Genomic DNA, 12,267 nt, shown 5'->3' with positions numbered 1-12,267 from the left:
CCTCCTCTGATGCCTCTGCAGGCTTCTGCCTTAGCTCCATCTCTATTATCTGAAGAAGATTCCACTGAGGGAGGAGACTTCCTCTTTGACATAGAAGTGTTTATTCTGCAGTGAGCAGAAGCCAAGAGATTAAGAAGCTACATTTTGGAAATACAACCCTGTAATGTAAGGATAGTCAGCTTTCTAATGGTTCTCTAAAAATATTGTAAATCATTTTTGGATCAGTCAAAATATTCTCATCTTTCAGTAATTCAGTGATTGTTTCTGAAGCACCTTATAACTTGGGCACTGGGGTATTGGGAATTGAATGTGAAGCGAGGATGAGCAAAATTCCTGCTTCCTGGCTGCAAGTGTAGAGTACATCTGTTCTATTTACTGGCACAGACTTTAGGTCAAACTGCGACTCTTGAAAGGTTAAGTGATCCCATTGAGATGGTTCCATGGTAGGATTCCTGTTGGTCCTCAGAACCTCTGCCACCAGAATAATCCCGTTGCCACTCAAAGTTCCTGTGATGTCATTCTAAAGCTTTACCTGGGTGCTTACTTCAGGTGTTATTTTCTTCTGAAAAGAAAAATAAGCTTGACATCTGAATATGTGAATTTGAGAATTTCAAGAGATAATAAAGTTATGGTAATCATTGTCAAATGATCTTTTTAGACAGGCAGGGTTCCAAAATGCAAAATCATAGACATTATTATTTTGAAGTATTTTTTCTTTCGATTCAAGACAATGAAATAAATCTGAATCTGAGGGTACTAAAAGTGGTAGTAAAGGTTGAGTTTCTTAACGCTGAGTTTCTAAGTTATTGAAGTGATTTCTTTCTAATTACCTTGAAGCAGAGGTAGCACCTTTTAGAGTTGCATGAACAATACTAATCAAGTTTCTGTAAGTGAAGGCAATTTTATTTAAAATGTATCACAGTAAAGTAAATGTATCACAGCCCTCAGTCACCAGGGAGTTGCTGAGATGCTCTTCTTGGGCTCTTGTCTACTCTCCCTCTATGCTCTGCTCTCCTGCGGGGGAAGCTAACACTTCTACACCCACTGAAACCACGCCTCCATCACTTCACTCATTTGGCCAGATGGCTCTACTACCATGACTACAAGACTCCAGCTGCTAGACTGTTTTCTTACAGGTATTCTGGGTGTCTCCTAATGAATAGTTTGTTATATCACATGCAGTGAGAAGACTTGGTGTAGGCAGTCCTGGAATCTAGTGTACGATTTGTAAGTCTTACATTGTGTAATCCACAATTACACAAAGGGAGCGTTGCCAGATTTGCCATGTAGTATGCATCGTTTTTCTGCAAAGCCTCTCTACCAGCCCACTTCCATCTCTCTTTTTCACGTTCTCCACCCTACACATACACACATACATGTACACACACCAAACACACCTGAAATTCATATCACATGTTAAGGTAATCTGAGTTCCCTGGTACTACACACTTTCCAACGCCTATGTAGAAGTCAACTTTTTAATCTCACTGTCATTTACTATTTGTTCTCACTATCATTAACATAAAATTCATAATACAATGTATATTTGTATATAATAACATACAAATTTATACACACATTGTGCTAAAATCATTTGTTCAATGTAATGGCAGAAATGCCACTTTTTAAAGGCAGACAGGAAAAGCCTATAATTTGTAAAACAACCATAGGAATAAAAAAATCTCAGCAATGATGCTAAAATATATTCCTTTGAAGAAATTCTTTCTGATTTTAGAGAATCCTATGTTTTAGTTTTTACAAAAAAACCCAAAAACAAAAAAAACCTAAAACACGTAATGTATTCTGAGGTTCTTAAAAAGATGCATGTTCACATTTCTGAGTTTGCATTAGTTTAAAAGTTTGGAAAGATCAGAAGCTTAAAGTATCCAGAGAGAGAGTGAGAATGCAAGTGCGAGTGAGCACATACTATAATTTCATCCATTACATGGATCTGGGAAGATCCATATTTACATGGAGGTGAACAGCCCTGCACTTGTAGGTTCTCCATGTTTAGAGCTGATGTTAGGGCTGTCTGTTGCCCTCAAGAAGCTTTTTTTTTTTTTTTAATTTATTGTTGGCTCATTGGGTCTTCGTTGCTGCACATGGGCTTTCTCTACTTGCGGTGAGCGGGGGCTACTCTTTGTTGCGGTGCGCGGGCTTCTCACTGCTGTAGCTTCTCTTGTTGCGGAGCACGGACTCTAGGTGCACAGGCTCAGTAGTTGTGGCTCATGGGCTCTAGAGCACAGGCTCAGTAGTTGTGGTGCACGGGCTTAGTTGCTCTGCAGCATGTGGGATCTTCCCGGACCAGGGCTTGAAACCTGTGTCCCCTTCATTGGCAGGCGGATTCTTAACCACTGCGCCACCAGGGAAGCCCCCTCAAGAAGCTTTGCTGGCCTGGTTTCTGTACAGGTGTCAGTTGAGTGGCTGGATGCCTGCTGGTCCTAGGTCTGCATCTGGAAGCAGAGATTCACACTGTGGCAGCCCGGGAGTGGCTGGGAAGTTTAGTATCCACTCACGCAAAGAGTGCCCTGGGACCACTGTTGATCTGAGCAAATCTGCATATAGCTGTGAGTTTAAACTTCCAGGGTGAAAGGCAAAATGGCCTGGTATGAACTTTGGAATCAGCTTTGGGTTTAAATTCTGGCTTTTCCAACTACAGGCTGTGTGATTTTTAGCTTATTTCTATGAGCTTCAGTTTCTTCATTTATAAAATGCAAGGCAGTCATAAGGAATAAACGGAGTAACATATCCAGAGTTGCCTGGGACTCAGTAAGGAGTGAATGAATGGTATTTTCTTTCTCCGTCTCCATCACTAAAGAGTCAGGAGTGGGGTGAGTAATATCCACAGTAACTTGGTGTAGCTCCCCTTCCTGGTTTGATCAGATAAAATCTAGCCAACCACATTTTCAGACAAAGCTCTTGGAAATCATCTGTTTTATCCCCAGTCAGTAAGAAGGCAAGTACCTAGAGAAATTCCAAGCCTGGAGAGGGACTGAGAGAGAAAGAGAGTCTTCTCTGGGAGTTGGATTAGGTCCGTGCTTTTTTGTGTAATACCCAGTGGCATACAGCTGATAGAATGAGATTATGCATCTTTTTTTTTTTAAGATTCCCTAACTTGGTGTGAACTTTTTCTTTCATCTCATCTTACACAAAACCCAACTGCAGATTTTAAGAAGGTGATATGTAATCAATACTTTTATTCACAGGTGATTTTCCTTTAGTGAAAAGCATTTGCAGTTATGCTGCTTGGAAATTTTTATCAGCGTAAGCAACAAAAAAGTAACATTCAAAGTAAATCCGATTGACCAGAGATTACATAATCTATTGATTGTATGAAGAGTTATGATGCACTTTAATTGAGCCAAAGACCTCTCATATCTGTTTAAAAATGACCTTAGGCTAGGTTATGCAGAGCAAAAGATAGATGTTTATTTTTTTTAATTGACGTAAAATATTATTGAAACAATGAGAAATTTAAAGTGTCAGTGAATTCTAAAACTAAAATATCTGCCTCTTTTTTCTTCACTTTGTGCCATCTCTGAATATGCAGCTCATAAAAATAGTTTGTGCTAGAAGACCTTCCCTTTATGTAACCCACTCATTATTATAATGTGAAATGTATTTCACCTTTTGCCTTCTCTTTCTCTATTTTAATTCTAGAGCATGCTAAAACTCTTGAGTCATTTTGGAATTACACAAAACGACCATAATATCCAGATTTTAGATAAATAGCATAGAGTGAAAATATTAAGATATGACATAACTTTTTTAAAATCACAAATGAGATTTGTCAGTAGTTAGGTATTATCTTCAGAAATATTTTGAAAAGATATTCAGAACCAGTTTAAATTTTGGTACTGAAACTATTCACTTAAGAAACAATTTTGTAATTCTTTTTCTTTTTTTCTTCTTTTCAATTTCAGGGTCAGCCTGGTCCTGAGGTAAGTGAACTCTTTTTCTTCTAACAAATCAATTTCAATTAGGATTTTCCCAGCGTGGAGGTTTTTCTGCCATTCTTTTCAAAGGATATAAAAAAGTTATGAACCAGTAATCATGACACCACACAGTAGACCAAATATTTCCCAGGAGTAAAGCTTCAGGGCCTCTTGAGGGTTGTATGAGCCACATCAGCTGTTGGACCAGATGGCAAGTTTAACAATGTACTATCATATAAAGCAAAACTCTTAACTGATCTGAGACAGTGCCACAGGACTTTCATGTAAGATAAAATGATTTCATAGTAGATGTCGGGTATGAACTTGTTTGCGTGAAGTACTGATTAATCATTACTCTTAATGTTGTAAATACACACAGACTGATTATTTAGATTGTGATCCTACCAGCTACTTTTGATTCATTAGAGACAGATATTGAATTCGTTCTACATTTCAATATAAACTAACTGCTGAAGATATGGTTCATAATTAAATGTGAATGCACTCAACAGACAGTCTTTCGGCCCTAAATCATAATGAAGAAAATGAGGAAATATCAGGGAGGGGAGGAATGTGTAAAAAGATGAAAGTACAGAAGAAGGGAGTTGTCAGACATGAAGAGTCAGTAAAAAACAACAATCTCACTTATTGTGCTCAGTAGGGATCTAGAGAGAAGGAAATGCCATTATTAATGTTTCACCTTTAACACCATAATACCTGTAAATAACATAGTTATTTACTGAGTTCCCTTTACGTCTCTTTCCCCTCGATATACTGAATGTTATTTCTGTCCTAGATTATTTCGTAAATAAATGATTTTCATGATATCTTTGTTAATCAATATCAAAAATTGTCTATCGTGTGCTAATTCTCATACTAGACCATGATAATATTATTTATAGTTTTTATGAGCTCTGAATTTAAGGATGTCCAACGAAATAAACAAAAATGCCTTCAGGAGAACAGTCCTTTTCACACTACTCATGAGAAATATCTTGAAAAGTAACTAATTTATATGCACATCAGAGAATACTCTATTTCTAATTTTCACTCTTATATTCTAAGTTATCTCAAGCTAATTATTGGAGGGAAAAAAACCCACAAAAGAAAGTTGTAGTTTATTCCCTAAATTTGAAACTGCTACATTACAGTGAGATGAAGACAACATAAAAGGGGCTTTGCATGCTTTATTTTATTTAATGCTACAATAGCCCTGAAAGTATTATTATCCTAGATCTAGATCTAAGAGCTTTGTATTTTTAATCCCTTCTTATTTTGTATATATACATATCTATATATATCTGTGTGTGTGAACCTATAAGAATATATATATATATATATATATTTATAAAATATATACTCATATATAAAACATATGAGGAACCTGGGAGAGACAGTGTAGAGCTTGCCTCAGAATCTCCCCACTGAGGGTAGGGAAATTGATGCATTTATGCACTGATCTCCCGTCCTTCATTGGTAAGAGTCATGCCTGGGCGTTAACTCCCTGGAACTTCTGGCCTGCCCCAGAAGGTACAGCACACTCCAGCTACTCGAGGATGCAGAAAGCAGTAGGAACATACGGGACCTTTATTCTAGCACCGTCTTGGAGGAAGGCAGTGGTGTGTGTTGGCACCTACATCTGCTACAACATCCAAGTGCAAGTGTCCTATAGACAAAACAGAATGGAAAACTCAGATATGGATATAAAGACGGAAAACTGGACAAAAACCAGCATTAAAAGCATATTAAGTAATGAGACTTTAAAGAGGATAACTGTAAAAGGAAGGACATGGTCATAATAAATCTTGACTACACAGCCACAGTGAATGAGCAGAAGAAAGATGATAAACCAGCACAGAAAGCCAAGAATGGTCAGAACCAGGAACACCTATGGATGGATCACTGTAGCTAAGATTTGAAAGTACATCATGGCACTTCAGAATACCTTCACAGCAAGGCTTTTTTTTTTTTTTTTTTTTTTTTTTTGCGGTACGCGGGCCTCTCACCGCTGTGGCCTCCCCCGTTGCAGAGCACAGCCTCTGGATTCGCAGGCTCAGCGGCCATGGCTCACGGGCCCAGCCGCTCCGCAGCATGTGGGATCCTCCCGGACCGGGGCACGAACCCGTGTGGCCTGAATCGGCAGGCGGACTCTCAACCACTGCGCCACCAGGGAAGCCCGCAAGTCTTATATTTACTATGGCTCTTCAGAAAAATAGTCTACCTAACTGCTTATAATTGAAAATTTTGGAAATTTTGCAGGAGGATAGGACTGGCATTTTCAAAAGGTGATCTGCTCTGGTTTTCCTTCATTTTGGCCACAATTTTGCTTTTAGTGGACACTCAAGTCACATGATCATTTCTTCCAAAATGCCTTCCTTGTGTCACAGCAAAAGGAAAGCAATGGATTCAGGAAGGATAGGTATGAAGGGAAATGAGAAGACAAGAGATACCCTCACACTGTCTTTCTATGCCATGAAAAATAGGCAGAGTTTTGTTGCTATGTCCCCAAGGAAAAGTCTGACCTACCTCTTATCCCTACATCATTACAGTATTTTTCAGAAGAAACTTCCAATTTTTGATTTTAAACTAGAGAATTCTTAATGAAGTTCTCATTTAGTACCAGATGATTGGTTAACTTTGTTCTGCTTGTTATTCGTATGCAAATGTTTATGTCAATGAGTGTTTTCTTGCATAGGTTGAACATCACCACCTCATCTTATTCACATTGTTATATGATGCAAAACTCTTAGACAGTGAAACTCAATTCTGCTTCTTCGATATCACACATCATTTAGTAAGGACTTCCGGATTAATAGGGTTTTATTTTGCAGACCAGTGGGAAAAAGGGAATATGTCTTATAATCAAGGAGTTCTGATCATCTTCCTAAAATTGAAGACAGCTTGGCTGGACTTAGCTTAAATTGCTAAAAAATTGCGAAGACTAGAAAGCTGAATAGCAGTGAACACTGTTACAGTGACAGTATGAAATTGAATACGAAAATAGGCCCTAAGGAAGAGAGGTAAATCTATGTGTTTACCTAAATGGGTGAGAAAATGGTTCTTGATGATGGAAATGAGATGGTGAAAGGATATTAGAAAGAAAAAAAGACAGTTCTAGCAGCTGTGGTTAAGATGGGAAAAGAGGCAGGGGAATGAATGGGGAGAATATTGCTGTGAACCCACTGAATCAGAGGAAATCAAATTCTTGGAGAGGAAAAGGGATGGGTTAGAGTAAATAATGTCACAGAGACTTGAAAAAATGATTGGGTAGAAAGAGAAAAAAGAACAAATGGCAGCAGAGAGTAAGGAAGGGAAGAAAGAAGGGAAAGAAATTAGAAAAAGAGACAGATGAACATTTGTATTTCAACCTAGAGGTAATGGGAATTATTCAGGGGGTGGGGCAAAATTAATCTATTGACATGAAAGTCACCCTGATACTTTTTTCATAAATTCATATTAACATAATTCATTTCAATAACTCAAGTATCTATTTTGCCTCTATTAGATACGAGGCACAAATGGCAAGGCTGTGAAATTGTGAACAAGACAGACTCAGTCTCTGTTCTTTTAATATTACTAGTCAAGTAGAGTGTCAAAGTTCTGTCAATTCTGCAGACCCGCCATTCCAGGGATGACTTTAACCACATGTGCAAGACCTGCTCTGTGTCTGTACATCTGGTTAATCCCCAGGTTTCCTTGGGACCTTGGACATGAGGCATTTAAGGAGGCCTTTTCCCAACATGCAGGTGACCCAGCATCAATGCCATTGCTCTAAGTGTAGTCCTGGTGCCATGCCCTTGTTCTAATAATGGGGTTTCTGCCCAGATCTAGGCACCCGTCTTCTGATGACTGAGTCCTTTCCTGGTCCCTCGTGCCTACACTCCCTTTCTCCGTTACCGTCTTCATCCCAGGTCCTCCTTTTCCTTTCCTCTCTACTGCCGGGTATTACAGTCATGGTGCGCACGCTCTGTGCAGCCTTGCTAATGGCTGACCGAACAGTTAGCTGCCTCTAGCTCACTGCCTACCTGACAGGGACTCTCCATTTCTATTTCTCTTGACCATGACTTCTCCATTGCCATTCTGCCCACTGTGAACACATGCCTGTTGCCTGGCCAATCACTGCTGCAAGGGAGCTGAGTCAAGAAAGTGAACATTTAGCTTTTTCCTGTCTGTATAGTGGAGACATCAAGGGTTGGGACTGAGTGTAGCAGCAACCAATATCAACCTATGTATGTCTTTTTCTATCACGGTTCTGATTATGTCATTCTTCTGACTCCCAAACTTTGAATCTCAATATGACTACCATTTAGTTCCTTACCTGACATTCAAATCCTTTGATTTGTCCTGTTTTTCCAGCACTATCTCCCACTGATTTTTCATTAAATTTCTTTCTGGATGTCAGTTTGCACAATGCTTCATCCAAACTGAATCAAAACATTTACTTTTTTCCCTTCAAATATGTTTTCCTTCATTTGTCTTTTCTTAAACCAGTCTTTTCTCCAGAACTGCTTCTCTCCTAGCCCCTAGATACACTTAGTTTCCACACATCCAAATATGATAACCCTTCATACTTACATGTTACTTTCTTCCATCAGGATGTCGTTACCCTACCTTAGCTGAATGTAATTTCTTCCTTTTGCTGAATCCCCACAGCATTTTATCTGTACACCTTTTTATATTACTTTACACTTAAAACAGAGGGGGCATAGACAGCAAAGCCAGACAACTCATAAGTCAAACCCTGGCTCTTCCACTTAGAAGCTCTGTGATCTTGGACAAGTTACTCAATCACTCTGAGTCTCATTTCCCCCATCTATAAAGCAGAGATGATCATGTCTTATCCCAACAAAGGGTGTGAGGATTGAAATAACACATGTATAACTTCTAATACAGTTTAGTACATGACAGGCACTTTCCTCTTTCTATTGTATCATAGTTATTTATAAACATCTTTTCTCTCTTTATTACTAGCTTTTATGATCTTCAAGAGTGGGATCTATGCTTTCTTCAATCTTTACTATCCTCCACAACACCATAGTTCCTTGTATGTAGTAGAAGTTCAAGAAATCTTATTGAGTTTCAAATGGTATATACAAGAGCTTAAGGAAAAGGAAGCTGAGGAGGAGATAATAATTCTAAATGCCCAGTCAATAATACCATGAGTCATCAATAATACCATGTAAAACTGGCCTGAGGTTTCTAAGTTCTGAGATTTTTCTGAACAGGTATTAATGTTAATATCTCACACCCACATGGTTTGGATGCCTTCGTTTCCTTTCATGATAGTAGTTTATTCATGTTGATATTTAATCTTTGGTGAAAATAAACAAATAGCATTAGCCCAGGACTATACTTATGATGTATTACTTTATTTTGTAATAATTTATCTGTAGAGTTCAAAGCTTGGATTTGATTTTTAACAATCAAGACAGCTATAGAAAGTAGTTCATGGTGGTTGTAACACCACATTGCTTAAGCAATAATATTCTCCCACTAATAATTTAATACAAATTGTAGGAACTAGTTGTATTTAAAAAAAAACCTGCTCAGGATTCTATCTTGCACACTTTATAAAATATATTGGCCTTCTCTTCACCCCAAATAACTCCATCAGTATATTCAGTAGTGAAACCATTATATTAATGATTGATACCATTATATTAATGATTGGTACTCCTTCTATACCAAGGGCGCTTCTTTGCATAAAATTTTTAGAATTTTAAAGCCCTCCTCATAACTCCCCTTTGGAGTTGCATGTGAACATAAAGGAGATATAGTTCCCTTAGGAATTTGGAGGACTAAAGTTGCTTGCATGGTGTAATTCTGTATTACTCAGTGAGAAAAAAATGCAAGAGAAAACCACAAGCAAATACCACCAGACAACTGCACATGGAGGCGTGTGCCTCCCATTTGTACTTGTTCAGATGCACTTGAAAAGAAATGGAAGATGTCACTTTGCCTTTTTTCCCCAAATCCCTTTTTACTTTTTGTTGTTGTTCTGATGTTGTCATTGCCATTTCACAGCGTTTTACTCAAATTTACAAAATAAAGCTGTGTGTGCCTTGTAAGGAATTATTCCTGAAAAAAAATACTATATTTAGGGACAGTATTTAGCTTTCCATTCATATGTTTTTAATTATATATTATGCTCCTTCTAACCTAACACTTTAGCAATTCCCATATTTCATGTTTGTGTTCCAGCCTTTGTCAGATCCATATAACCTGACTTGGGAGCAGGGGGAGGACATATACATTCTCCAAGAAATTTGAAATGCATGTGTCTGTGACTGTATGCATGCGTGCGTGCGTGTGCATGTGCGTGTGCTCGTGTGTGTGTGTACAGAGAGTCTTTTACTCACTACGTAATATAACTGTCATATTAAATTAGTAATGTAGTCTATTCTGGATAAATCATGTTAGACCTGATAAAGTATTATCATGCCCCATTATCTGTACTTTATGTGGGGGTTATGTGATAAAGAGAATGATTATAAAAGTCTTAATGTTTTAGTTTTTGTGGTATTTTGTTAAGTAAATGGTTAACGTGATATGAAAGGCTCCATTGTACTCCAAATAGCTTATACCATTAAGAGTACATACAATACAACAGCTTATTTATTTTACTATAACCATATCTCTTTATTTTTACATGGTCAATTGTGTATTGAATTGGTGTAACATTATCCCAAAGTTTAATTTTACCTTAGAATTCTTTCCTACTGAAATTAATTGAAGAACTTCTCTTGCCAACTTTATGCTTTGTTCTCTACCAAATATATTCCTTTTAATTCTATCTGAATAAAGGTGAGTAACATAAAGCCTTTCATGAATAATTAATCTGACATTGATTTGCATACATAGAAGCTGTTATCATTCCCCAAACTTACTCATTTTTATATCTCAATTTTTTAATACAGTGTTGATATATAGAAAAAGCACAATAATGTTTTGTTGACTAAATGTATATATTTAATAATTTAGATTTAAAGCTAAAATTTTATATTCATTTGATGATGAAATGACTGAAAGAACTGAAAATATCAGCTTTAACAGTCCACTTTTTAAATTTTATTTTATTTTTTTTTATTTTGGCTGGCTGGGTCTTCGCTGCAGCACGTGGGCTTCTCTAGTTGTGATGCTCAGGCTTAGTTGCCCTGCGGCATGTGGGAATCTTAGTTCCCCAACCAGGGATCGAACCCACGTCCCCTGCCCTGGAAGGCGGATTCTTAACCACTGAAACACCAGGGAAGTCCCAACAATCCACTTTAAAAGGAGCATATGGAATACATTGGATACGGTTAAGGAGATGGGCTCCATGGACAGACACCTGGGTTTACAGCCTGGTCTGCAACTTACAAGCTACCTGACTTTGGACAAGTTATTTTTTTCCTTCAGTTTTTCAATGTAAAATAAGGATGGTTGGTTTGACTTAATACATGATTTAATGAAGCACTTGGAACAGGGTATGGCACATATAAGTGTTATAATTAAATCTAAACACCTACATACATACCTTCTCACATAAGCATTCACACTGATACAGAGCCATGAAGATATATTACCCTTACAGTGATACTTCTTTTGGATAAACATCCAACAGAATAATGGCCTCAAAAGATAGAGGTTTAGGATAAGTAGTTTAATCTTAAAATTAAGAAATTCATGAAAAATGATTATCACTGTTAGATATACTTATTGTATATATTCTGTATCTAAAACAAACATTTATGTGTCTAATTCTTTCTAAAGGTATCGAAAAGTTTTATTTAGAAATATTGTTCTTCATAGTATTTTATGATATTAATTTTCCCCATCCAAGGGCAAGGCATATGCAAATGTAAGAATATCAGTTGTATCTCATAATACTATATAAATTTAATTCAATCCAAATCCAAAACCCAAGAGGACTTTTTAAAGGAATTTAGTAAGCTGGCTTTACAATTCATATGAAAGAGTAAGGGAGCCAAGTGGCCAAGAATGTTTTGAAATAAAAAGAAAAATGAGGGAAGACTTTCCCTACTAGATATTGGAACATTGAATCTACAGTATAAACTTAGTTTGCTAACATACTGTAAGACTTCTGCTCCTAGAAAAAAATATGTAAAACAATAGTGTTAAGGCATTGGGCAACAGGCAGCACAGAGAAGGAAAACAAACAAGGTGAACCCTAAGATTACCCAAACCTACTGTCTGGAGAGAATTTCTCAGCTGTAGCACAGCAAGGAGCACCTAAACAGAGTGGTCTCTGACCCTTGAGGAGGTCAAGGCAGCTGGAATTTGTGAGGCAGGTGAGAGAGCAAAGAGCCACATGGAGAGAGCTCAGAAGGTCCGC

At 37.5% G+C, this 12,267-nt stretch overlaps 1 protein-coding gene across 1 annotated transcript in view; it reads left to right on the top strand.

Annotated features, from left to right (window-relative positions):
• COL25A1 (collagen type XXV alpha 1 chain) overlaps positions 1-12,267 on the top strand; it is a 467,388-nt gene that overhangs the window by 282,854 nt on the left and 172,267 nt on the right. The window contains exon 5 of the mRNA XM_049709644.1: positions 3,924-3,941. Within this exon, the coding sequence (XP_049565601.1) occupies positions 3,924-3,941 (18 nt within the window). The remainder of the gene's footprint in view (positions 1-3,923; positions 3,942-12,267) is intronic.

The sequence above is a fragment of the Orcinus orca genome, chromosome 4 (genome assembly GCF_937001465.1).
Source record: "Orcinus orca chromosome 4, mOrcOrc1.1, whole genome shotgun sequence".
In the NCBI taxonomy this organism is placed as follows: domain Eukaryota; kingdom Metazoa; phylum Chordata; class Mammalia; order Artiodactyla; family Delphinidae; genus Orcinus; species Orcinus orca.
Note: the sequence above shows the minus strand (reverse complement) of the source record. Positions and strands in the feature narration are given on the sequence as shown.